This window comes from Melanerpes formicivorus, unplaced genomic scaffold (assembly GCF_026170545.1).
Source record: "Melanerpes formicivorus ecotype bairdi unplaced genomic scaffold, bMelFor1.0.p_v2 SCAF_3, whole genome shotgun sequence".
Classification (NCBI taxonomy): Eukaryota; Metazoa; Chordata; class Aves; order Piciformes; family Picidae; genus Melanerpes; species Melanerpes formicivorus.
In genome coordinates this window covers 19137180-19163039 of record NW_027142355.1, presented here as the reverse complement: position 1 = coordinate 19163039, position 25860 = coordinate 19137180, and the positions used below count along the sequence as shown (strand labels likewise).

At 43.1% G+C, this 25860-nt stretch overlaps 1 protein-coding gene across 2 annotated transcripts in view; it reads left to right on the top strand.

Annotated features, from left to right (window-relative positions):
- Positions 1 to 14959: 14959 nt before the first annotated feature.
- The window catches only part of ELAPOR2 (endosome-lysosome associated apoptosis and autophagy regulator family member 2), a 109367-nt gene continuing 98466 nt past the window's right edge, over positions 14960 to 25860 (top strand). For both annotated transcript variants that reach the window (XM_068167951.1, XM_068167944.1), the window contains exon 1: positions 14960 to 15272. In XM_068167951.1, the coding sequence (XP_068024052.1) occupies positions 15156 to 15272 (117 nt within the window). In that variant the 5' untranslated portion in view covers positions 14960 to 15155. The remainder of the gene's footprint in view (positions 15273 to 25860) is intronic.

Sequence of the window (25860 nt, the reverse complement as noted above, 5' to 3'; positions counted from 1 at the left end):
CCTGGTCTAGTGGAAGGTGCCTCTGTGGAGCAGGCAGAGGAGTAGGAACTAGAAGATCTTTAAGGTCCCTCCTAACCAAAACCATTCTATTATTCTAGATGCCTGACCATGGCATATAAAGATTTTCCATTTTGAAGATCTACAGAAGCTTGGACACCTCCCATTGGAGTACAATCCCTTTACAGAAGGGCAAGGTTGGGCCACAATACCTGCCCAAGGGCAACAGCATGTGTTAGTGATACTGGAGAAGGAGATATTCACCCAAAACAGGGTCCTGCTGAGTCCTTGCCTAAGAACACTGCCTTCTTAAGATGGTTCCTCTTCCTTGCTTTTGCCACAAATGATTGTCAGTCCTTCCATTGTAACTTTGTCTTAGCTCCTTTTTGTAGCTCTCTCAGCTTGTTAGTCTCTGAAGATGCTTCACTACTAATTCAGCTCCTTCATGGTGGTCTGCTTCATGTTCCCACCTCTGATCAAGTCCTGTTTCATGTTTCTGACTTAATCCTGAACATGTGTAGTGTTCTGACCCAGCCTAAAGCAATACTAGATTTTCTTGCCCCTTCACCTGGCCATGTCCTACCATGACTGAAGAAATCCTTGTAAGGTCACAGCATCTGCAGTCGGATGTAAACATTTAATTTGAAATGTATCTGAGGTTCCTAATCTTTTTCCTTGGGGTTAGAAAGGCATCTCTCTGCCATTTTAACTTTCTTCTCAAACTTCATTTTGAGGGTTATTTGTTTTGCAGTCTTCTACATTAGGATATTTAATTTCCATTTACAGTCTATAGGAGGAGGCTCTTAAATGCTCCTTCTTTAAGTAGGATTCAGACTACGAGCCAAATCTGATGTTTAAAACTGCAGATAGTCTAGAGGTTCTGTGCTACTTCTGTGCTTATAACAAACTCAGATTGGTGGGGAAATGGTTTTTTTATTGTTTTCATGGAATGAAATACTGGTTTGTTTGTTTGTTTACTTTCTAAATTGCCATGGGAAGGAGCTGAGAAGCTATTTTGGAGATGACAACTTTTTGTGAGGCTGGAATACTAATTCAAAACTCTTAAAGTCACATTAAACATTTGATCAAACTGTTTTGGGTTCCATTATCATGGATTTCTTAAATAGAACCAGATGGTATTTTACTGTGTGAAAGCACTGAGATTCCTTTCCTTTCAGTTTTATCTAGGGGGAATATTATTAATATAAATTATTATGTAATACCTAAAAACCCCCAGAAAACCTAAAAGAATGAAAAATCAATCCTGGTTCACAGAACTCTTCCTAATGAGGAAACTTGCTCATCTCTGTATCACTCACTACTGTATCCCACAGAATCACAGTATTGAGGCTGGAATAGACTTCTGAGGTCATCAAGTCCAGCCTATGACCTAACACCACCGCATCAACTAGACCACGTCACAAAGTGCCACATCCAATCTTTCCTTAAACACCTCCAGGGATGGTGACTTCACCACCTCCCTGGGCAGTCCATTCCAGTGTCTAATTACCCTTTCTGTAAGGAAGTGGTTCCTAACATCCAACCTAAACCTCCCCTGATGCAGCTGACCCCCACCTTGCTACAACTTGTAGAGTATGATAAGGTCTCCCTGTGAATTTACTGAGGGTAGACTCAATCCCCTCATCCAAGTGATCAGTGAAGATGTTGAATAGAACTGGGCCCAGCACTGATTCCTGAGGGACACCACTGGTCACTGAACACTGAGTGGATGCTACACCATTCACAACCACTCTCTGTGCTTGGTCATCCAGCCAGTTTTTAACGTGAAGGGTACACCTGTCCAAGCCATGGTCTGCCAGCTTTTCCAGGAGGATGCTTTGGGAGACTGTGTTAAAGGCTTTGCTGAAGTATGGGTAAACCACAACCATAGCCCTCCCCTCGTCTACCAGGCAGGTCACACAGTCACAGAGTGAGATCCGATTGGTTAGGCAGGACCTTCCTTTCCTAAACCCATGTTGGCTGGGCCTGATCCCCTGGCTGTCTTGTACATGCTGCTTGATGGCACTCAGGATGATCTGCTCCATAACATTGCCAGGCACTGAGGTCAGGCTAACAAACCAATAGTTCCCCAGATCTTCCCTTCTTCTGGATGGGCATCACATTGGCCAACCTCCAGTCATCTGGGACCTCCCCAGTTAGCCAGGACTGGTGATAAACGATGGAGAGTGGCTTAGCCAGCTCTTGTGCCAGCTCTCTAAGCACTCTAGGATGAATCCTATCTGAACCCATTGACTTGTTAGGATCTAAGCGGCACAGCAGGTCACTAACTACCTCTTCCTGGATTACAGGTAGGATATTCTGCAAAATCACAGTCACTGAATAGCATAGGTTGGAAGGGACCTCTGGAGCTCACCTAGTTCATCTAGAACTTGGAAGCCCCTGATTCTTTGTGATTAAATACTGGCACATAAATAGGTTTTACATGGTTTGTATCTTCTGGGACCCTGACAATAAAATTTGACCAGGAAATTATGACTTAAGCACTGCTTAAGTCCTTAAGCACTGCTATGGAGGGGGACTTAGCTAGGAAGCAAATCCCACTTTGCATAGTCACACTGAGCCATAGAATCATAGAATGGCTTATGTTAGAAGGGACCTCAGACATCATGTATTTCAACCTCCCTGCCGCAGGCAGGGGCGCCTCTCAACTAGACTCAAGGCCTCATCCAACCTGGCCTTAAACAACTCCAGGGAAGAGACATCCACAACCTCTCTGGGCAACATATTCCAGAGCCTCACCACCCTTGTACTGAAGAAGTTCTTCCTTAAATCCACTCTAAACCTGCTCTCCCCCAGTTTCAAGCCATTCCCCCTTCTCCTATTGCTAGACAGCCTTATGAAATGTCCCTCTGCAACCTTCCTGTAAGATCCCTTCAGGTATTGGAAGGGAGATCTAAGGTCCCCCCAGAGTGTTTTCTAGGCTGACCTCAGGCTACCCTCATAGCAGAGGTGTTCCAGCCCTTGGATCATCTATGTGGCCCTCCTTGGGTTTGCTCCAACAGCTTTGTGTTCCTGTTATGATGGAGACACCAGAATTGGATGCAATATTCAAATATTTTCTCTTACAATTTTAATAATAACCTAAAATTATGTATAGGATGAAATTATCCCATGCAAGTGAAGGTGGGACTCAACCCAGAATTAAAACTCTGCCTATGCAATCAGCTCTCTAGTAATGGGCCTAAGATCAGTGTTTATGTATTTTCCTTCTATCTTTTCTCAACCAACCACAAGTGGGACATTTCTCCCTCCCCATCAGCTTTGCTTCTGCTTTATTTATTCTTGCCCGAGAATTACAACTCAGTAACTTTGTGAGTCTGCAGGTTCCCCTCTACTTTATTTTATGAAGATCTGTTGTTATTATGCTCCAGGGTACAATGAAGTCTAAGAGAGCAGTCGATGCTGTTTTCTGCCTAAAGTAGCTCTCTGAGGCAATCCAGGGCATTTCTGCATTACAGCAGATCTGAGAGGTGATTCTCCTAATGACATGATTAAAGGCAGAACTTCTTAGGGTGACAAAAGTGAATTCTCATGAGATGATTTTGTGAATTAAGCAGGCAGGATGGGTTCTGTTATCCAGGATTTGCCCTATCTGGTCTAAATAAAAATGAAAATGGAATATATAGTTTTTTCTTTGCTGGATGGAATAATAAGGACTTGAGCTCTCTCCATTTCTATGAATTTTGCATAGAGGTTAAGACAGATAATGATCTTAATAAAAGCAGCTCCCAGAACCTCTGCACAAGGCCAGGAGTTTCAGTGCCTGGAATGTGGATGAGGTATCCACTGCCCTGGAGATTGCTTCCAGACCTGCATTTCTAAGATTAGCAAGGGCTCTGCTTTTGGTTATCCTGCATAATGGTATCATGTCAATGGAGCACATCAGTTTAACATAAATTGTACACAATGGCTTTGCATTTCCACTAAAAAATAGGGTTCGTTTTCCTGGCCAAAAATCAAAGCACTGCTAAAACTTGTATGGCATTTAAAATTCAGTTTTATTGCAGGCAAAGCTGCAGGATTTCACAGTTCTGGAGAATGAGGCATTCCACCCAAAGCTGGGCCCTGGACAGTTAGCTTCTCCAACATTGTACTGGGGTGACTTGTGGACCCTGTTTTGGAGATGGTGATAAATGATTTTAAAACCACGGAGGTCACATTTAATCCTTATTGTAACAAGTGGAAATTTTAGCAATGTCACAGAATCACAGAATACCAGGTTGGAAGGGACCCCAGGCTGAAACTAGCACTGGTTTGGAATGCCTGTGGGCAAGTGCATATCTGCAGTATAGACACCTGCATTTCAATGACCTTCCTTGACCACTCTAGTCAGTGAAGTATCTTTTGGACATAATTCCTCCTATTTTTGTGCAGATGTCTGAAAATAGCCCTGTGAATCCAAATATGCAGCAGATGGCTCTGAAATGTCTGATATTCTGTCTGTTCCACCTTAAAAATCAGAGCTTTGGTCTATTTTTAGCAAATCAGTGTAACAGGACAAAATCCTTCAATAATTCAATACAAAACAATCATCTTGCAATCTTTTTCAATTAAAGCTGTGGTTGGTACAAAATGCTCATATTATTAGCTCACTGACTAAATATGTGTTATAAACTCAATGCTACAATTGCATGGAGATTCCACAATCTCTCCCCTCACAGCCTTGTTGAATATTACAGCAGCTTTGGTTAACACTTGCTGGTAAGAGTCCCTTCTCCATAGATTCAGTTGACAGCTTTGCAGCAGCTCTGCAATTGCCAGCTTTGGGGACTTCTGACACCACGTCAGGATGTTTGGCGCAGCAAGCTGACTTTGTTTTAATATTGCTCTTCCTTGGGTGATGCTCTGCCAAGAATTTTTAAAATGTCTGAAATGATTAGGGAAGCTTTAAGGTAAGAGTAAAATGAGCATCACTTAGTAAAATGCAAAATAAGAAATTGGTTATTAGATTTAGAGTGACATATCAATGGACACAAATTTTCTCTCTATAAAAAGGAGATTTCATTTGATATATATGTGTGTGTGTATATATATATAAATAGATATATAAATATGTGTGTGTGTGTGTATATATATGTAAAATATATTAAAAAACCTTATAGATTCCTCTGTGCTGGTAATGGGATTTCTGAAACTTAGGTGGTGAATATATTAGAGATGGTGAAGGTCCTTGTCAGCTGGTCTGATCCAGGCTTCCAATCCATTAGCAGAACAACCCACAGTGTGTTGGGTGGCAAAAAGTGGAATCAGACTTCACAGCAGCTGTGCTACTTTGGGTCTGGGGGATTTTTTATCCCATTGTTCTTGCACTGCCTCCAGATGACTTGCTTTTGGTTGATACTGTGTTTACTGGAGGCACATCAAGGGGTAGCCTTGTGGAAAGCGGGTTCTTCACATGTAGAGAGGATAACCGCAACAGGAACACAAGTGTCCACAAAATGCCTATATTTTTCCTTACTATCAGGAACAAAAGTTACAGTTGTCCACTGTCATGGACAGCCTCCATTTTCTTCCAAAGGGGGGTTGAATGTTCCCCTGTGATTTCCTGGGTGGAGGAAAAGTACTTGGCAGTATAAGCCAGATATATTGACTAGACTGGAAAGTGTTGTACTTGGAAAGAAATTATAGTTTACTTATTTGGTATTTTGGACATAGGACCTCAAGGGGTTTTGTCTTCTGTGTTCATATTGTGCTCAACAAATTAATGACATATTTTCATCAGCCTCAGGCATTAATGAATTTCTTATACAGTGGCAGGCTGCACATTCAGCCACCCAGCTTATTGCCTGTGGCCCTGTCTGTGAAGGTGATGGAGGTGACATCTGTCTCTCTTCAGCTGCCTGTGACACAGCAGAAAGAGGACTGAGTCACCTCTGTCATCCCTGTTTCTCAAAGCATCTTTGCCTGCCAGGTCATTTGGAGCATTTGGAGGTCAGCTGCATTACCTCTGTTGTCCACTTCAGTCACCAGAAATATAAAGGTACTTATATATTGCATATATATACCTTAATTAAATATAAACATGTATTGAATATATGTATATTTAATTAACACTATAGTTTAGCAGAAATATGCTGAGAAAGAAGGATAATCAGCCTGAAGGATTTGCTTGAGCATGCAGGAAGGTGATAGAGAAGTGAGCTGTCCAGCGATGAGAAAACCTCCTAGTTATTATGACAGGTGAGCTGAGTACAACCTCTCATCTTTTGAAGAATCCTGTAGTATTTTCATTACCTTGATAAATATCAAGGGGCACTTTGAGTGTTAAACCAGAGATTGCTTCAACAAAGCTTTTAACTTCAGGCTGACATTTTGCCTTACCTCCATGGTGAAGCATGGTTGTAGAGATAAATTCAAACACACTATTCACTTTGCAAGGTTAATTTCAAATTCCCTCTGTCTGATCTCTTGCAGGTCTCTGGGTTTCTAATGATGTTAATGCTTGTATTTTTTAAAGCCAGAGGTACTAAATATTCACCTTGCCCTCACCTTCACTATTTCTTGGTAATATCTAGGGAAGAGTTAACACACAGCCTCACAAGGGTTTAAAAAAAAAAATCTTTCCAGCCCTCAACAGGTAATGAAATGTAGTGGCACAGCTCTGCCATCTCTTTCCACCTGGGATGGCAATGTGTCAGCTGTTCTGGTACAATCCTGAGATGCTTGGTCCTCCTCATGACTCTGGCCCTGAGGAACTTGTGCCAGGACCAGGCTTCTCATGGACCATCCTATATCTCTCCTTGGGCAGGTCTAGGCTTGAATCCATTAAGCATCCTTGTATCAAGGACAGACAAGTGCTCCAGCATGAGCATCTATGGTCCAATGGAAGCTTGTATTAAGGAGACTTGCAGTCCACCTTCAGTTGCAAGATACTGCACTTTTTGGGCCATAATCAACTGGCAGATAACCCTTCCTGTTCTGTCTTAAGTCCTTCTCATCTAAGTATCTCAAAGGCTGAGGAAATGCTAATTTACAAAGAGATCGAAATGAAGTATAAAGTGGCTTCCTCAGGAGAGCAGAAGCCACTGTCCAGTCTGGGGAGGAAGACCCCTAAAAGCATCATTCATCTCTTCAGTCTATTAAAATCCCATTTTGAGCCTTTAACTAAGATGTAAATTTCAGCTTCTGCAAAATAATATTTTTTACCTATAATGAGTCAGTGGCAGTGAAGTAAGTAGAAAACATGTTTCTAGAGTGCTAGTTTTACCCACCAGACACAGCTTTCTTGCAGGGACTTGTCATCTTCATGACCAGTGGAGCTGGCACATGAGCTGATTCTCTGTTCAGCCAAGTGGGCTCTAAAATAAACTGGAGTGCCTCACAGACATTGAAGTCAAAATGCTTTCTTTCAAGTGAGTTTGTAGGGAAAGAGGGCAGTTGGAAAGATGCTAGGGAAAATGCATCTTTAGGTAAGGAACAGTTTAAAGAGGATGAAAAAAATCAGACAACAAGAAAAGTGGTAAAGAGGAAAGCGAATCCATGAGGGAACAATTATAAAGCACCAAAATTACATTTACTCAGCTTAGTGCCATTTGAGCACTACTATTAATGTGGTAGGATATTTATAGTGCAATAAGTCACTTTACCCCTTAAGCTGCAAGTTTACATTTGTGTATTTTGAAGGCTGTGGTGGTTACCAAATGTAAAGGCGCAGACAGAGCAACTGGTATTTTGTGGAGCAAACAGAACCAAGTCTCTGTGTCAAAACATCATCCTAAGGGAGCTGGGGAAGTAAACCTGCAGCCAGAGGTATACTCCTTGTTTAAATACTGCCATATTCCCTGTGAGTGAAACAGCTTGTACTCCTGAAGACATCACAATACTCTTTAATCTGTAGGACTCAGGGCATCTGCTTAAGAGACAATTCACCCTGAAACCATGTGTGCAGCAGCCAAGGCTAGCTTGGCAGAATCTCCTCAAGGTGGGGACAGGGCTGCTGTGTGCAGAAAGGCACACAAAGCCCAGCCATCCTCCAGATCTGTACTTCCTTTTCCCTAGATGAGTGGTTCTCCCTCTTGGAAAGGGGTGAAATCCCCCAAGCTGGGGACTTGCTTTTCTGCTGGATCTGGCCCCAAACTTTCCTCTTTCCTTGAAGATCAGTAGAGAGACCTAGGTTTAATGAATGAAAAAAAGTGTGGTTTCAGGAGACAAAGGCTGAAAACTCAGCAAGATGGGCAGAGAGTTTCTGCAGTCTTTAATTTTGAGCATGCAGGCATCTGCCTGCAGCACCTGAATGCCTACAGAAATTAAACATAACCAAGCCCAATGTGCTGGGTAAATACTCTGTGACTCATACAGAGCTGAATTACAGCAAACCTGAAGCACCACTGTAACAGTGTTAGGACAAAATAACGTCTCAAATAGACGATGCATGTGACAGTTAGATGTGCTCATCTCATTGCAGTAACCGACAGAGATAAGAGGTCATTATGGAATGTTTTGTATTAGTGCACACATTTGATGGTATTTCTTACTTCTGGGACTGGTGATGATGGAAGAGAAAGGCTCCCAGATGCTGAGACAGCTGCTAACAGCACTATGCATTTTAAGCTTTCCCTGCCATAGCTGCAAACCCATCTAACATCACATGCTGTGCTTTACCTTTATGTAGATCCTTACCCACAGAAGTACAAATTCACAGCATTAAGAGTCAGATGCAACATGCATGGCTGCAGCCTCATTACAGCTGAAGCCCCACAAATATAGATAGGACTTTACATTGACTTGTAGGTCTGCCTGTCAGGTTATATCAGGCTGCTTGGTCACAGCACCACCTTGAAGCATCTTGATAAGACCTATTTCAGCCACTTGCTCACATAAAGTCAGCACAATTTCATACCCATATGTGAGATCAGAGTCAGGCTTCTCACATGATAAATTACATCTCTGCCTTATACTAAAGTGGCTTTGTTACAGTCTCTGACATTTAGTTGGGTGCTTTTTATTTGAAAAAAAAATGGGGTTTGAAAGTTTACAAAGGCTTTCCTGGGTGCAGAAAATCAGCCCTGTTGTTATGGTTGTTTGCCGCTGTTGTGTGTGTCAACACTGTTGGCACTGTCAGCTCAATTAATTTTGCTGCCAACCATAGAAACAGTATAGTAATAAAATACATCATATCTACAAAAACCAAGTGAACAAACAAACAAAACCCCTGTTTATCAAACAGGTGAGACTTCCAAAGCACTTCAGTGTTGGCTTAATATGGCTCCCCCCAATTTTCCAGGGAGAGTCTGGCATTGCTTTCTTTGAAGTTTGGAAGAGCCAGGATTCACTGAAAGCAGAAGGACCTTTAAGACCCTTGTAAGTGCAGCCTTTTAGTCACAAAAGCCTTCGTTAAGATCAAGCAGATCAATCAAAAATATGAGTCCCTTTTCTTTCTAGGGGACATTATCATAGAATGGTTTGGGTTGGAAGAGACCTTTAAAGATCATATAGTCCAGCGATGTGAAAGCCTTGTGACATTTTGATTTTGATTTTCCTGAAGAAGCAACATGCTTCTGGTGGGATGGATGGGAAAGGGAGTTCTCTCCACCACACCATGAGATAGTAACCTCTGACACTTTGTTCATGGCAAGAGGTACAAACGGTGGCTAGAGATGTTGGGTAATATAAAGACTGATGGGACAGGGATACAGCACTGTGTGGAGGCAGCTCTTTCCCAGAGCCAAAGATGTGCATTGCAGAGCCCTTGTTAACCTACAGTCAAGATGATTGACATGTCTAGCATCACTGTAGAAATAAATACAAAATTAGGCCAAATAACCTTTCCTCACTGCAGGAAGCTATTTACTGTCATTCATCCTAACTTAGTTCACACACCAAATCAGCACAGCCAGAGTCTGTAGATTTTAACTTTCCAATTGTTTTTGCTTAGTGCTCTATGAATCAAGTGATGTTACTCTTCAGATTGTTCACCCAGCCCCCACCGGATAACATGTCCTCTTTGGACATAACCATATCATGATGGGTCCCTGAGAGTCATCTAATGAGGCTCTGTTTCGCACACAAAGTCAAGGGAATCATCATTACTCAACACACTCATGCTGCCCAACAGCAGATAAATAGGTCTGCTGGGAAAAGGCATCTGTGGATGAATGGCTAAGAAACTCCAGTAGCAACAGTAAAAGGCTTTGGATGCTGATCTGGACATCTATCATCTGTTATCTTGGAAATATTTACCACTGCTGTTCCTCCTTGCTCAAAACAAACATACTGATTTTAATGCAGTGACCACTGCTTTTTATTCTATATGGACTGGGGTGGTGGGAGAGAATCAGCTGGTCTGTACTTTTCCAAACGCAAAATTAGTATTTTCACCTTCATGTAGAAAGCAAAGGAGCAGCTGTCAAATCATGTGGCTATCACAAAAGCCGATAAATTCTTATGGCTGAATTTCTTGTCATTCAGATTCAAGCAAGACAGTTTGTCTCTCTAACCTCTCTTCTTCAGGTCTATAGATTAAAATGGTGCAGGAGTGTTTTGGGTCTTTATAACCTAACCTTTGCACAGCTAATATTAAATTGTATGCATTCAAGGAGCTTTTCCAGTGCCAAGCCAAGAGCAAGATTTACAGGAAAATTCAATTAAAGTCACAAAGAGGGAAAGGATGAAAAGAAAAAAAGAGATCACAACTGGAAGGCTTCCAGAGTTTTAAAAGGGGTCCAAAAGATGAAGTTTGCTAGAAAAGCAAAATACAGGCACTCTAAACATCTCCAGGGAGAATAGGAAAAATACAGCATTCAGGAATGAGAGTATTAAGAAAAGAGGGAAAGGGATAAAAGCTGAGTGTTACATATAGAAGTGAGGCTTATGAAAAAGGAGTACAGGCTGATCCTAGCTTGTCTGTAGCTAGAAAGCCTTTTTCTGTTTGTTTTCTTCTCTCCCTCCCCCCTGCCCAGGGTTCTGCAGTTGTAGGCTTACCTAATGAGGCTATGGCTGTATGATGGAGTCTGCACAACCACATCATGTAACCCAGCAACCACTGTCCCAGATGTCTCTGTTTAACCCATATCTGGGTCTAAACCATAGCAGTTGGCCTATCACCAAATGACCCCCTCCTCAGCCAAGAAAAAGAATTAGGAAAGGACATGAGAACCAGGGATGAAATGAAAACATATTTAATGGAACAGCCAAACTAAGACCAATGCCAATATAAAGTGTAAAAAGCTATACTCAGCCCAGTGAATGTGTGGTGGTCACAAAAAATGGGAGAACAGTCCTCAGGGGCAGAATGATGAGTGAACCTCTTCAGGGCTGGAAACACTTGGGAAGAGGAGGATCCAGAACCTCTGTCCTCCGCAAACATCCTTTGTTACAGTGAATGTGACATTTGTGGTATGGGATGCACCTGGCGTCACCTCAGGTCAGCTGCCCCATCTTTGACCCTTTCCATCTTCATCTCCTGGCTGACTCCAAGATGCTAATGGCCTGCAGCCCATGGCTGATTCTGGTCTAGCAAAACTAGGACACGCAGATAAAGTATAAAGTCATGGGTAGTGTGCAGATGACTAGGCTATATGGGAAAAGTATATGGCTCATAGAAAAAAGGAGATGTCTGAGCAAAACATACTGTGGTAGAGTCCGTAGATGGATGTGTTAGCAAATTAAAAGAACATACTACCTTCTGGGGGAAAACCAGTTACCCTTGTAGAGGCATCACGTAATTTAATCACGTGGAGAGTCACTAGTGGTGGAAAATGAGTTGCAGAGAAGAAACTCCATGAAATTGCTTTATATTGATTACCTTTCCTAAAAGCTGCAGTGAAATGCAACTGCAGCTAGTGTCTTTAAGGAGTTTTCATCAAAAGCAGGAAATGTGAAAAAGGGTTAATAGTTTCATTTACCCTATGATGTATTCCCAGGAAACCCAGTGTCAGCCTACAGCCCTGACTAATCCCAAGTGTAGTTACTAATTGCTGTCATCCAAACAGTAGCTGGCAGCCATTTAATTTTCCCTTTCACTTGGTGTCATTAACATTAGTGACATATGGCTGCTTCCCTGCCATGGCTAAATGGCTACTGGAGAAACCTATTGCTTGTGCTCTGCAAACATGAAAATCCATGATTAACTTTAAGCATCTCACTGATGCCAGGAGGAAACGATTACAGACCTGGATCCTACGTGCTTGAAAGCTGTTGGGTTTTCCTGGGCACAGCTTACAACAGTGAAAAGGTACACTTTGAAAGAGCATCTTTAGCAGACCAGACTAACAGAGGGGCACAATAAAACACAGGCAGTTCTGAAGGTGTAGCTTGAAACACTTCTCACAGTTGTTGCAGCATAAATTATTACTTACCCTTCTTACTCTCCTTTTCTTTTGTACTTTAACTTAGTAGAGTAGGGCAAGTTTTTTTTAACTCAGATTGCATGATTCTTCTGAACTGCTTGTTTATCCTATTGGTTGACTCAAAATATTAGGTCAAGATTTCAGGTACAGGGCTCAAAATTTCCAGTATCTGCTTCTGCTTTTACTAGATTTAAAATCCTTTATCTTTGCTCCCTTTATATATAGACATTACTTTCTTTGGTGTTAATGTTACATGATGCTTCTCAAATCCAGCACTGCTTTCTTCTACCTCCTTTGTTCATGTCTGTCTAAGCTGATTAATTTTTAAATAGTATATATATTTTTTTTTCCTGTTAGCTTCATGCTTACTATGCACTGCAGAATTTTTGCTGTGCTGCCTTCAGGTAAGATTTGCAGGATTTAATATCACAGGCATTTCAGATCCTGTTCAAATAGCACAGAAACTGAAGTGACAGCATTGCTTTTAAAGTTCAAGAAATCTCTGGACCTTCTGTCATTTGGAAACAAAGCAAGACAAAAAAAAAAATCTCAGATCTTAGTAATTTTTCTTGTTAGGAAGACAGCAAGTCCCACAGAGGTCAGTAAATAATTTTTGTAACATAGAGTGAGCACTGAAGATGAGTATCTAGCCTTTTATTTGTAAATTGAGTTCTTCCCATTCTAAGTTTTAAAATTAATAATTTAGTAAAACAAAAGAGTGACAGAGCAGCTGACAAAGCACACTCTGGTACTCCCTTTCCTCACCTATCTCTATGCTATACAGGAGGTTGGCTCACTTGAATTGACTCTTGCCCCTGCTGTATTTGTCACCCCCTTGCCTTCTTGAGCATTCCTGGGAATCAAGAGCACTTCATACTGCAGAAAGCAGTTCTGTGAGCAGCCCCTGCCAGGTCTGCTCCCCTCTCTGAATTATTCAAGGAAAAGAAGAGCAGCAAGATGTGTACTTTTCTGGAAGTTGACCTTGTACCCAGGCTCAATCCAACCAATATAATTTTTTCCTATGCCTTTTCAGGGTGAGTCCCTTGCTGCATATCTAGGAATGCCTGCAGCTTTGTGTATTTTATTTCAGCAAATGTAAAAAGAGCCACTGCTCCAGCTGAAATTAGTGTTCCTCAAACATTGGATTTTATCCCAAAGTTTAGGTGAGCAGTGGTTCTTTGGGACCTGACTTTAGGATCTATGTAGTCCAGGAGCAGAAAACATAAAGCCACATAATGATGTCTATCCTGTTCTCCACTTTTCTGGAAAGATAATTAGAATTTTTTTGGGTATAACAGTTTACACAAGCTGCTTCATTTGACACCCTGGTGAGGGATGGGGACTGTCAGTGGAAGAACTGGTAACCCATTTTCTTTCCTCCAGATACAGCTAAAAGCAGAGCAAGGCTTGGTGTGAGAACGAAGGGAAATTTCAAACTCATCTCTGGTAGCAGAGTGTGACAGGGCTCCCTGCAGATTGCTTCCATAAGGCTCTCAAATGACATAAAACAGCATACAAAATAATTTTTGTGTTAGCATACAGTTGCAGTGATGATACCAGCTACAGATGGTGAGAGAAGTGACGTGATGCAGACAAAGATCTGACCCTCAGACTCCTCTTTTCAAGAGGTGAATAAAGGCTGACTCAAACCTGGATCATGACAAGAAGGAATTGCAATGAATTGAAAGAGAAAAAAAGTCACTGGACAAGTCAGAAGTTAAAAAAAAGAAAAAAAGGTGCTGTGTATTGAAGTGGGAAAAGGTGGATCAGTAGGGGCAGGAACACACTGTGCTAGAGATGAGGAGCACTGTGACTGTGCAGGGTTAGATAAGAGGAGGCCGAGAGAAGGGAAGAAACAAGACGAGCAGCGCAAGTGAGCAGGTTTGGCAGAGATGCCAGGGAGGCAGAGAACTGTCAGTGCCTGAGGCAGTAAAGCATTTCGTTAGGAATGAGGAGCTGGACATTGCTGGGGAAGAGGATTAAAAATCCAAACGGAAAGGCAACCATTGAATGAGAGGTTTCCATGATTCTGGGGTTAATAATTTTGATCAGGGTACGAGTAAGCTGCTTTCCTGTTCTACTGAGGAAGGTCTCTGTCGAGCTCGGGTTGTGAGGAGAGTGGCCCACCGCACATCCCACTGGGCTGGATGTCACCTTAAAGAGGGACAGGGACATCCTTAGGATCAGAGAAGGGGGTGATGGATGCAAGCACCCCGCATCGCCTGGCGCTGTCGGCACAAGTACGGGGAGCGCCGGTGGCAGCAAACTAGTGAAGGGCTGCAGGCCAGCACACCACGGGAGGGCCAGGCCTGGGGGAGGTTTCACCACTCCCACCCCAGAACCTTTTGGGGCCAAAGTGGTGCATCCGGAGCGTGCTGTCGTGCTCCCCTGGCAGGGCCGGGGCTGCCGGGCGCTGCCTGCCGGGGTTTTCACCCCGCCGGTGTCGCTTCTACCACAGATCTTTCGGGGCTGGGGAGATGCAACTAGGAGGGTGCTTTCAGGCTCCCGCTTGCCACACTGGGACTGGATGAGCCTCGACAGCATGCGCCTGCGCTGCGTGCCTGCCTGCCTTCCTCCACCCTCCTCCTCCTCGTCCTCGTCCTCCTCCCCCTCCTCCTCCTGGCCCCTCCTCCCGGCTTTGGCGGTGCCGGGTGCCGGCTGCCGGGAGCGGGGCCGCTGCTGTCCGTGCCAGCCCCGGGGTTATGCCCAGCTGCCAGCGGGGCGCAGGGCCAGGGGCAGCCCGACCCTCCGGCCGCGGCTGGGGCAGGGAGGTCTCCGGCAGGAGCAGGGGGCGGTGATTCTCCCCTTGCCACCCCGAGGAAAGGGTGCCCGGGCGCTTCGCGGCGGAGGATGAAGACGAGGATGCGGCGGGCCATAGCGAAGCGCGGGTACCCGGGCAGTGCCTGGGTGTGCTACTGGCTTCTGGGCTGGCAGGCGGCCGCCCTGCAGCTTCCTCCCTGCGAAGAGGTGAGATTTTCCTGCTCCTCTGGGGATTTCCTCATCCGTAGGGCTAGGAGCGAGGGATGCACCGGCTGGGGTGGAGCGTAGCATCCCGAGAGGGTGGTGTTGCTGGTTCTTGCTGTTTTCCTAGGGCTGTCCGTGGGAAGATAAGAGGGGTCAGACCTGCAGAGAACTACCCTTCGCCGCAGTGCTGCCAGGGGCTTTGCGGGGCGGCCGAGCCCCACTGTAGCACGCATGGAGCAGCCTCCGTACCTGCGCCGCCCCCCTTCCCCCCTTCCCCCCTTCCCCCCGCTTGTTGCTTCTTTCTCCGGTGCGTGGAAATAGAACGGACGAGGAGGACTCGGGTGGCTTCTCAGCTTTTCTAATTACTCACGTGAAATCAGTGCAAAAGGCAGAGTTAAGGAGGGGGGGTGGGCGGAACTGTCCCGACCCCCTTGTGTCAGCCCGAGGTGTCCTAAGATGAGCCGAGCGTGTGACGTGGGGAGAGAAACTTTCTGCCTCGTTTCCTACTATTAAAACCCGACACGGAGGGGACTCGGTGTCTTCGGAGCAGGGACCGCTCTGCAGGGCTGTGCAGGGTGCAGGAGCGGAGGCTGTGGGGTACGGATACCCAGCACTGGGTGATCTAGAAGGAGCCCTTCTAGAGATGACCAAGTTTGAGCCTCTGCTTCAGCGTTTCCATCCTCACTCTTACATGATAGGAGATCCTTTCTGCTACCTTTAAAGAGCAGGTCGGTCTTTTCTGTGTTTTAAATCTAGGTATAATGGTGAGGAGGCTATGTACCACGTTCCCAAACAGGTCTTGGGGGCCTGGGGCAGTGCTCTGTGTACCAACCCTCTAAGAGGGTTGGTAGCATTCTGCTACCCCTCTGAGGATGCTCTGGGCACACCGCTTCCTCACCTCTCTTACTGCAGTTGCACTGTTTAGCAATAAATAATTTGTATATCCTCAGACTAGACTAGGGGCGGGAGACTGCAGCCATGTCAGATAATCTGGCTGGCAAAGGATCCTGATCCATGCGTGGGGACTATTGCAGTGTGGAACCTCCTGAGCTGGGGGTGCAGAAGCTCATGTCTCCTCCCTGTGGTGAAAGAGGGCATCCCTGACCTGGGGAATATTCCCTCTTTTTGGAATCTTTTTGTCTTCCAAGTAGCGGATCCTCAGTGAAAGAGCTCAGCCCTAGTTTAGTGTGGAAATCTTGCAGCAGAGGGGCATGTGGGATATCCAAATCGGTGGCTGTTTTGGGCATGTTTCTCCTATCATTGGCCAGCCTCAGAGTGGAGGATTTATGTAGCCATCTGCTTTGATTTGCCTGTTTCCCTTTTCAGTTAGTGAAGGGAAACAGGCCCTTCTAGAGCTGGTCTCACCCTAAAGTCTTCACTTGAAAAAAATTAACCTTTGAAGATGGTTAAAAGTGACAGCTGAATCTGAGCAGAGATACCAAAGGCCTAGAGCTGGTATTTTGAGCATTCTGTATCTGGGTCTTTCCCGAGCTCCACTTCTGTGACCCTTTGGATCTGGACCTGACTGCTTTTGCTTTCATCTCAGAAGGATGGCTAATGTTCTTTTACTCTAGGCAGAGACATCCCTCACTTGTATGGTTAAAAAGCTGTATGTTATTTGTGATGGAATGTAGGTGCAGCTGATGCAATCTCATGTCCCAGGAAATATAATTACAGACATGTCTGGATGGAAGGGAAAAAAAAAAAAAAAAGCTTCCAAAGTACCAGGATAGCAGATCAGCTCATTTGCAAAAGGGAAGAACAAAAGTTAATAGTTTATGTAAAACATGGCTAAACCCTGGTTATTATGTGTTGGTCTCAAAACTTTGCCATTTGCCCAAGTTCAGCCTAATTGGGGTGATCTGGATGTATTGCCATTAACATCACAACAGCCCCTGTTGTGACTGACTCTGGTTTGGGCAGCCTCAGGCAGGGATGGAGTCATTCAATGAGAAAGCACAGCCTGTCAGAGGGTATTGCAGTCCTTTGAAGTTTTGGTGAAGGTCTTGTCGTTTTACACCCTAAAGGCTTGAGAAGCAGGAGACTTAATGCCCTATCAGGTGGTTCCTTTTGAATCTATGCGGGATCCTTCCTTTAGCTGCATTCCCCTCCCCACTTCCTTGACAGCTTGTTTTTCTCTCTCCTCACAGTTATGAGAAATATGGATATCTGCCAGTTTGTGAGATTTCTGCTCTGGTACAGACAGCATTTGGAGCAGTGGGATCTCTGGCTGTGCCTGAGGCTCCATGGTGCTCTGATTACATTGATAGTAAAAATAATAATGTACATCAATGTCACTTTCCAGAAACCTTTTTGTCACTGGTTTCTTTCATTACAGACTTTAGTAGTTCAGCACACTAGAGTTAGGATAGGTGTGTTTGTACTGCAAACCAAATGGACAAGAATCTTTGATGAATGTCCGTAGGAGTTTTTGGAGTAAACTGATACAGCCATGAGCTTCTGGCATAACAGCATGGCTGCAATGCCCATTCAGTCATGAGCTTTCCCTGAGCTCCATAATGCTAGCATCTAGTTTGGAGGTGCATTCGGTACATCTCCAGGAGACACAGGGAGGCTTGGCTTGGATGACTGGGGTATCTCTGGGGTGCAGAAGCGGGGGAGACTAACTGCTGTATCCTGCACTCCTGGTGACTTGGTAACTCAAATGAAGACAGTGGTAGAAGAGTAACTGCTTGGTGAACTCTTTCTACTTATGCCAATGATGAACAGGATACTAATGCAAATGTTTCATGTGCTGCATAAATTATGTCTTCAAGTGAAGTTTTCGCTATTAAATGCACATTCAGCTGCTGTGATGGAAATTAGGATATATTCATTAGGAGACATCCCTCTGCCACTGCAAAGAGCATCTTTGCTACATACTGTTTTCTGCTGTTTAGTGCTTTTCCTGAACTTTCCAACTGAATGATTCTTCTTTGGTTTCCCCTTAGAGATTCACCCAAATCTGAACAGATATTTCATTTAGGATGCTTTAAATGATACTCAGCCTAAGTGGATCTTTTATTCATTTCATTAGTCATTTTTCTCTGCTGCTTTTGCAACCATAAAAAAAATAAATAAAAAATAACCCAGTGACTCTTCTCTTACTTCTCATTCAGCCAAATTATTTGTGAAGAGAGATGGGGAGTATCTAAGCTTCTGGCAAAAATGTTTTCTTTCACATACCCTGTGTGATTCTCAGTTACCATGCAGACTGAGAGCAAACACATCTGTTTTTGATACAGACAATAAATGTGATTCTGTGGTATTGGATGGTTTGCCTCATATTTCAGTAGGCAGGTAAAGCAAATACAGAGTTGTAAGGTGACTAAGTGAATAGAAATGACAAGTTCCTTCTATGAGGGAAAGTACTTTTGTACTAGTCTGTTGGAATACTTTTGGAGAAGACAAAAAAGATAGAAGAAATATATTTGGACAATGAAAAAAAATAAAATTGTAGACTTATTTGCAAGATTAAGCCTTCCAGGAAGCCTCAGGAAGGGAGGGGAATCATGAACTTGAAACTCGGTCAAGTACAGTGAATTAAATGCAGTGAAATAATGTTAATTTTCATGATGAGAAAAGAGTTGAAAAATAGGATGTATCTGAGTTAATTGGGAAATATTTAAGTATGTTAGTACATTAAATCAGGATACCACGTACTAAGCTAAGCAGCTGGAGAAGCAAGGTGAAGTTCTGTCTTTCTGTGTAAAGGATGGAGAGAAGATACATGACATTCTTGGAAGGATGTTATGTAACAAAGCTAGATAAAAATCAGCATACCTGTCACCAAATATATGTAGCAAGAATAACAGGGATGTCTGCCAGAAAATACGAGTATCTGAAATATTCTTCCCTTGTAAATGAACTGTACCTGATTGGAAAAAGAGTTGGGATCCTTGTGGATGGCTCTGCAGAGACAGCCCATGTGCTCATGGTGAAATAAGTTGGGTGGATGATTGAAAAAAAAAAAAAAGAAAGAATAAAGAGTGGGGTTTTATCTTACCATTAGTACTTGGGAACTGCAAATGTTGTGTTTGATCTTTAACTGGTTAATAAGCACACAGTGATCACAGCAGACAGTGACGCTGTCTAAATAAGAAAGGAATAACAGGAAGAGAAAGAAGAATATGCATTAATTCATGGGGTAGAGAAAATTAATGAGATTCAATTCTTTAGAGAAAGGTCTAAGTAAAAAGCCTCTCTGTGCACTTGAAAGATTACATGTTACACTCTTAAAAGGTAATAGTTTTTTTTAATTTTCATGAAACTGTAAACAACCTCTGGGACTTCTGAGTCTTTGGGATTCATTTAGTCTCTGTTAGCCTTAAAACCTCTGAAGGAATTAGCTCATTGCTAAACATTTGAGGAAGAAATTCTTCAAAGTGATCTCCCTTGCTGTCCTTATTGGTAGCCTTGTCCCTTTCTTTGAAGCATCTGCACTGGTTATTTTGGCAACAAAGCAGGAGCTATCTACATTGGCTGCTGGGATGATCCGGTGTTGTATTCCCTGATTTGTAACTGCTCTGAAAGATCTTAATTTATAACCAGTTCATAGGCAACAGGACAGGCTATGGAAAGATTTTTATCATCTCTTGCTATGCAGACTTTACTCTCTGAGGTGAAAAGAGAGATGTACAGCTTTCATTTGCCACTGTGATGGATGGTCATAAAGATGAGGAAAGAAGAGAAAAAAGCCATGCTGTAAAACTGCTGACAGTAAAGTTGATGGAGTGGAAACAGGTGCACAAAAGGTGAGAAGACAGATGCTGAAGTTCAGATACAGAAGCAGAAAACATCACCACCACCGCACACAGGCAGACCAAGGTGGAGCTGGTAGAGGAAGCACAGAGAAAAAGAGAAGAAATGGGTGAGGTGTGAGAATTTGAAACCTGAGAATGAAGACAGATGCTAGTATAAAAAATGGATAATAAGCTTTGGTTGTAATGATTCAAGCGTAAGAAAATTAGGCATGGTGGAAATTGCTATAACAGACCATAAACTCAAAAGAGTAGTAGACATTAAGCCAACACGTTGTATTTCTACTGACGTCAAACACCACCTGATCATTCAGGTTGAATATTTGTAATCTAAAAAGGCCTATGAATTTATTTTCATTTCCTCCCTTTTTTGTTCCTTCCTTTGTGTAGCTTTATAGAGGGAAAGTGAGGAGAAGAACTCTGCTGGGACTCCTGACACATCCATTTGTGCTATTGGTGGGGACCATCAGTGAGCTGGGTGCTGACATGGGTGGTAAACAGTGATTTGGGTTGGTAGCTGCCTCCTCCCGACCACAATTTCTACTGGGTATTGGCTGGGAAGGCTTTAGCAGTGTTGCTCACTGCTTTGTGCTGGCTGATGACCAGGGTCAGAAATGCTGGAGTTGCTGGAAGGGAAATCCTTGCCTTCAGTCTGACCCTGTGCTCAGTGAAGACATTGGCAGGGCTTCCACTGACTGCATCAACCATGGGGCAGAGCCAAGTATTATTTGGACTTGCAGGGCTTGCTCTGTGGGAAATGGGGAGATGCCATCAGACTTCCCCTATGTCATCTGTGTAAGTCGCTATCAATGCCTGCTGAAAAAAATCATAACTACCAGTTAAGTAGAAAAAAAATAAAGAAAAGTGGATAGCGGATAAAGACTGGTAACAAGAAAGCAGCCTTGAGCTCCCCATGCTTGAGATAGGAAAGAAACAGTTTTTGGGAACAAGTCAGGGAACAGGTCCCATGTGCCTCCCAGGCACTGCCAAGGTCTTTCTAGGGGCTGCTGTTGTGAAGGTCCTCTGCTGGTAATACCAGCATGGCAGTGTCTTTCCTAACTCTTACACCTACTTGGAAAAGAGATGTAAGAGTTCCTCCTGCTCTCCCTTGGCTATGTTTTAGTTTTAGCCTGAATAAGAGGATTAGTTAAACCCCCCTTAAAAAAAATAAATAAATTAAAAATATCCAACCAACCAACAAACCAAATTATTTCAGTTACAAAACCTGAGGCAGATCTAGTAATGAACTTGTTTCACAAGCATTGTGATACTCACTTTTATAAATTGTGCCAGGCAGTAAATGCTGTGCTCTTGGGACATGGGCATACAACTGATTTAAGATGATATAAGATCACATGTGCAGCTGAGCTGCTGGCTGGCTCCCCTGTAGTGGTGCTGATGATCCTGGCACTGTGTGCTGAGTCAGAGTAAATGCTGATTGGGCTGAAAACTAACCTGCCAAGAAAAAAGAAAAAAAAAGAAAATATAGAAATGGGTGTTTACCTGTGTGAGTTGCAAAGATGACTGGTCTCTGGAGGGCTAGAACAATTGCAGGAGAGGTTGGGACCTCCCAAACAGCAGGCTGCTCTCCTTTTATTTCTAGAACACAAAATTGTGATTGGATAGAGCTAACCTGGATTTACACTGACATAGTGGCAAAGGAATTGTATTTCCCAATGTAGGAAGAAGAAAATGAGAGGAGGGGTGTGTGTGTAAAGGGTGTGAAAGAACTGGATTGTTGCTGTCTGTTGTGGAGGTCTGTGCACTGGCTTCAGAGATGTAGCTGCCATTTCTGCAAGGAAAATTATTTGCTGGCTGTAGGATATCTTTTCAATGACAAAACAAACAAACAAACAAAACCAAAACCAAACACAATTAACTCTCTCCTCCCCCTCCCCCCCAAAAAAACACCACCCAAAACCAACAGAAAAATTCAGATGATGGGCTATTCTCAAGTAGAAAAAAATCTTTGACAAAGAATTTTTACTGCTACAAAGAGGGCAAATCACTCATCCTTATTTCCCTTGCTGATATGACATTAAACTCTCTTACCTGTTTGTGCTTTATGGTCAAGAAATATAACACATAACAGAGATGGTTTAGGGTGATCCTTGAAGATAATTGGCAAGTACCTGCAAAAAATTACAGGAATCATATGACTTCATGGTTAAAATGCTGGGAAGCTCAATTTTCATTTGTTTGGATTTTGTTCCATAGTAGAGGTGCAAATATTTCTCAGGGACAACCCATAGGAACATGGCTCAGGGTGCCTGGGATTGGTTGAAAGGATGTAACTGAGTACAGGAGCATCAGGAGAAGAGATTCATGTAAACAAGGTGAGACAGTTCACGACACTGACCCTTTTCTAATCACCGGGGTAGACAGGCAGAAGAGCTGTTTCCTATACAGTAATTACCAATGTGGGTTACTAATGTTAATCTCATAATCCAGTTTGATGAAAAAACCCTGCTTTGGGGAAAGGGTGAACTTCCTCTATGAGGCTGGAACTGACCTGAACATGTTTAGAGGTATTTTTGATGTAATTGAATATGGTCAGAAAATTGAAATGCATCAGTTGACAAAGCTAGAGGAAGAAGTGATGGTGAGTGCAAAATGTGAAGATCCAATTAACGTAGTTGCCGCTGGCTGGGTAAGGTACAGTATACATTTAATAGCAGAGAAATCAGTGTCTAAATGGATCATACTGTCCCAGAAAACGAAAGTGCACCGAGGTGATGAATTTTAGCAGCAATCTCAATGGTAAAGGAGATTTAGACCTCAGCTGCTGACTCCTAAAGCGTTAATTTCCTGTAGCGTTCCTTGTGGCCCATGAAATCCTTCTGGTGTTCTACTCCAGTCTCTGAAGTTTCTCAGAAGAAGATCTTCACACAGACCAGCCATTTTGTACACACATAGGGGTGGTGCCATGTCTTTTGAGAGATATACGTCAGAAGTGGATGACTTCTGATTTTTTTCCCAGGCTTTTATATCCATGGCTCCCTCCTGCTGGTAGGTCAGCAGTGCCGATCAAATGCTGCTTGTGTCTGGTTAGCTGCTATTTATCTCCAACTCGGTGGTTTCTTAAAGCAAATGAAGAAAAGGAAAGATTTTTCGAAGACATTTCTTCTCTATTTTGTTTGGTCTTATTTCATCCAACCTAAATAAAATAAAATAAAATAAAACTTCTCTTGAAAGGAAAGAAACAGGGGCCTTACCCACTCTCCTTTGCAGCATGATTTATGCTTGCATGGAGGGAATATGAGTGGATGTGCATCTCAGGGATGCTGTGGGGCGGGGGGTGGTGCTACTCAGTAGAACTGGAGTGGAGAAATGATTCTGCTTTTCATGCTGCACCTTTCTTGGCAATCACATGCCCTGCAGACCTGCTGATGAGCAGCTTGTCTTGACTTATGATGAATGTCAAGTGTTCTGGTTAGTAAGTTAATGGCTGTCTCCTCTACAGCTGCTCAAGTAACAGCTGAATCCCAGCCAACTCTCTCTTCTTCCAGAAGACCAGACAGGGTGACTCTTTCAATTAATGCCTGGTTTTGATTGCTGAATATAGGATTCACCAGAGCTCTGAATTATCTTTTTTTTTGGCTGGAAACCCACTGCACCCTTTGTTATCCTCTTTGTGGTGAGACATATGGGATCAATCCTGCACCAAAGTAACATGTCCTGTTCGTGTCAAGGCATCCTTTTAGGGATGCACAGACCAACTATAACAAATAGTTCAGCACTGAGCTCTGCACTCCTGCTGAAATAGCTGTGATTGACGATCAGATTCCCATTCACCCTAGTTACAAAGAGCCATCACGTAAAAATGAATCAATTCCTCTGTCTTTTTTTCTGCAGAATTTTTCGCTGAACTTAAAGCCAACCCTACTTAAATGTTTGTGGACTTCTCTGAAGAGCCATCACTTATTTCCATCTTTTAAATGAAAAAAAAAAAAAATAAAAATAATAAGAATTTGCAGCACTGCCCAATGCAATGCTGACCTGTGGAACTGCTTTGCTAAACAAAGGAAAATATTTCCTTAAAGCCTCATTATGTGGTTGTTCAGGAGTTGTGGCCTTCATTGGAAAAGGGAGGGAAAGAAAAGTCAGGTCCTCAGTACTGCAGAGAAGAGTTGAAAAATGTGAACCTTGAAAAGCTAAAATCTGGGAAGTTAAATGAACTGGAGCTAAATTGCATAGTGTTTTAAGGCCCTGTGGCACTGAAATAAGATGTATGAATTTGATGGGGTGTAAGCAATGAGGCCTGACTCAAGGTTTTGGGAGGCTTTATGTGAGTTACTGAAAGTTCAATTTAACAATCTTTGCTATTATTCAGCGTTATCATTTACACTGCAGATGGGCGGGGAGACCCAGTGACACCTTATTGAGCATGATACATTCTGGAAGTAGAAGTAAATTACTGGGGCATTACTCTGCTTTCATAGGAGTTTCTAGCCAGCTGGCCATAACAGCCCCAAAGAACTCTGGTTCTTTGTCAAGATCACCCCAAAATGTGTTGGCATGCTCCCTGGCATGGACTTGACAATGAAAGCTGGCACAGGATGGGACATTGCAGAATAAGCTGTGAATGAACTCCCACAGCAGTCCTCGAGTTACACAGTAAAGATGAGTGGAAACAGTTTTGGCATGGGATGACTATAACTGGGTACAGTTACTTAAAGACCTACTATGTTAGGAGGGCACATAGCACCCTCGTAGTTCTTCAGGACAGCAGAAAAAGAATGTGAGCAGAAAACATGCTCCAGTCATCTATACATAGTCCAAGCCTGAGGTCCTGGTGTTGTGGAAGTGGCTGAGAACTGAACAGGATAAGCATTTTATACCATGAAAAGAACTTACTTAAATCTCTTATAACTATGTAAGTTAGTCACCTAGTCTGACCTAAAAGTCCAGTTGTCAAGACAGAGACAATCACCCTTTGAGATTAATTTTTCACATCCTGAAATGGTGGTGAAGTGATTTTTCTGCTGACTGTGCCCACTTTTTTCCCCACTGATGTCCTCATTTTGCTAGGACAGAATCATAGGCCATCCATGGGCTGCAGGCCATCAGCATTATATTGGCATTAGTGTTAATATTAGTTTTGCTGTTTCATTGAATCTGTTTTCATTTCAACCAATAGATCTCCTTTCTTTTTCCCCATCCCCTTCCCGTCTGGGGAGGGGTCTTCAGGTAATAGAGCAACTGTGGTAGTTTAGCCAGACTGCAGAGGGACTGTGTCTTATATCAGGTAGATGTTTAATTTTTAGCTATCTAAAGTAAAATAAAGTGAATCTAGGCCCATCATTTGAATTAATGTCCACTGAACTAAATTATATGAGCTGTTACACAAGCTATGAGGTTGCTCTGTAGTGCTGTGTAAGCTGTGGGGGTGAAGATGTGTTGATATAGCTGGGACATGGCAGTGGTGGAGCTAGGTCTCTACAATGACCAAATTACTATGGTGAAGGGACCTAAATCTTTGCTTCTGAATTGCTGAAATAAAATGGGAATGCAGCAGGAGCACAGCCTTAGTTCTTAGTTCTGGAGAACTATTTGTAAGTAAAGAGTTTTATTGTTTTGCACCAAAGGTGCATTATCGCACAGCAGATCCCTTCCTCTCCAGGGAATAATTAACACCAGGCTCATGTCAGTGTAAGGTTTTGTCTGTGCTATATGTGGTATTAAACCTAACACGTAAGCTTGCGTGCAATGATCAACTTGTAATTTATTGCAACTGTTTGTCAGATGGGCTGGACCTTGTATCTGGATTTACTTTCCCCGGGCAAGAAGGTGGGTGTTTACAGGCTGCCTGCATTACCTGGGCAGGAAAG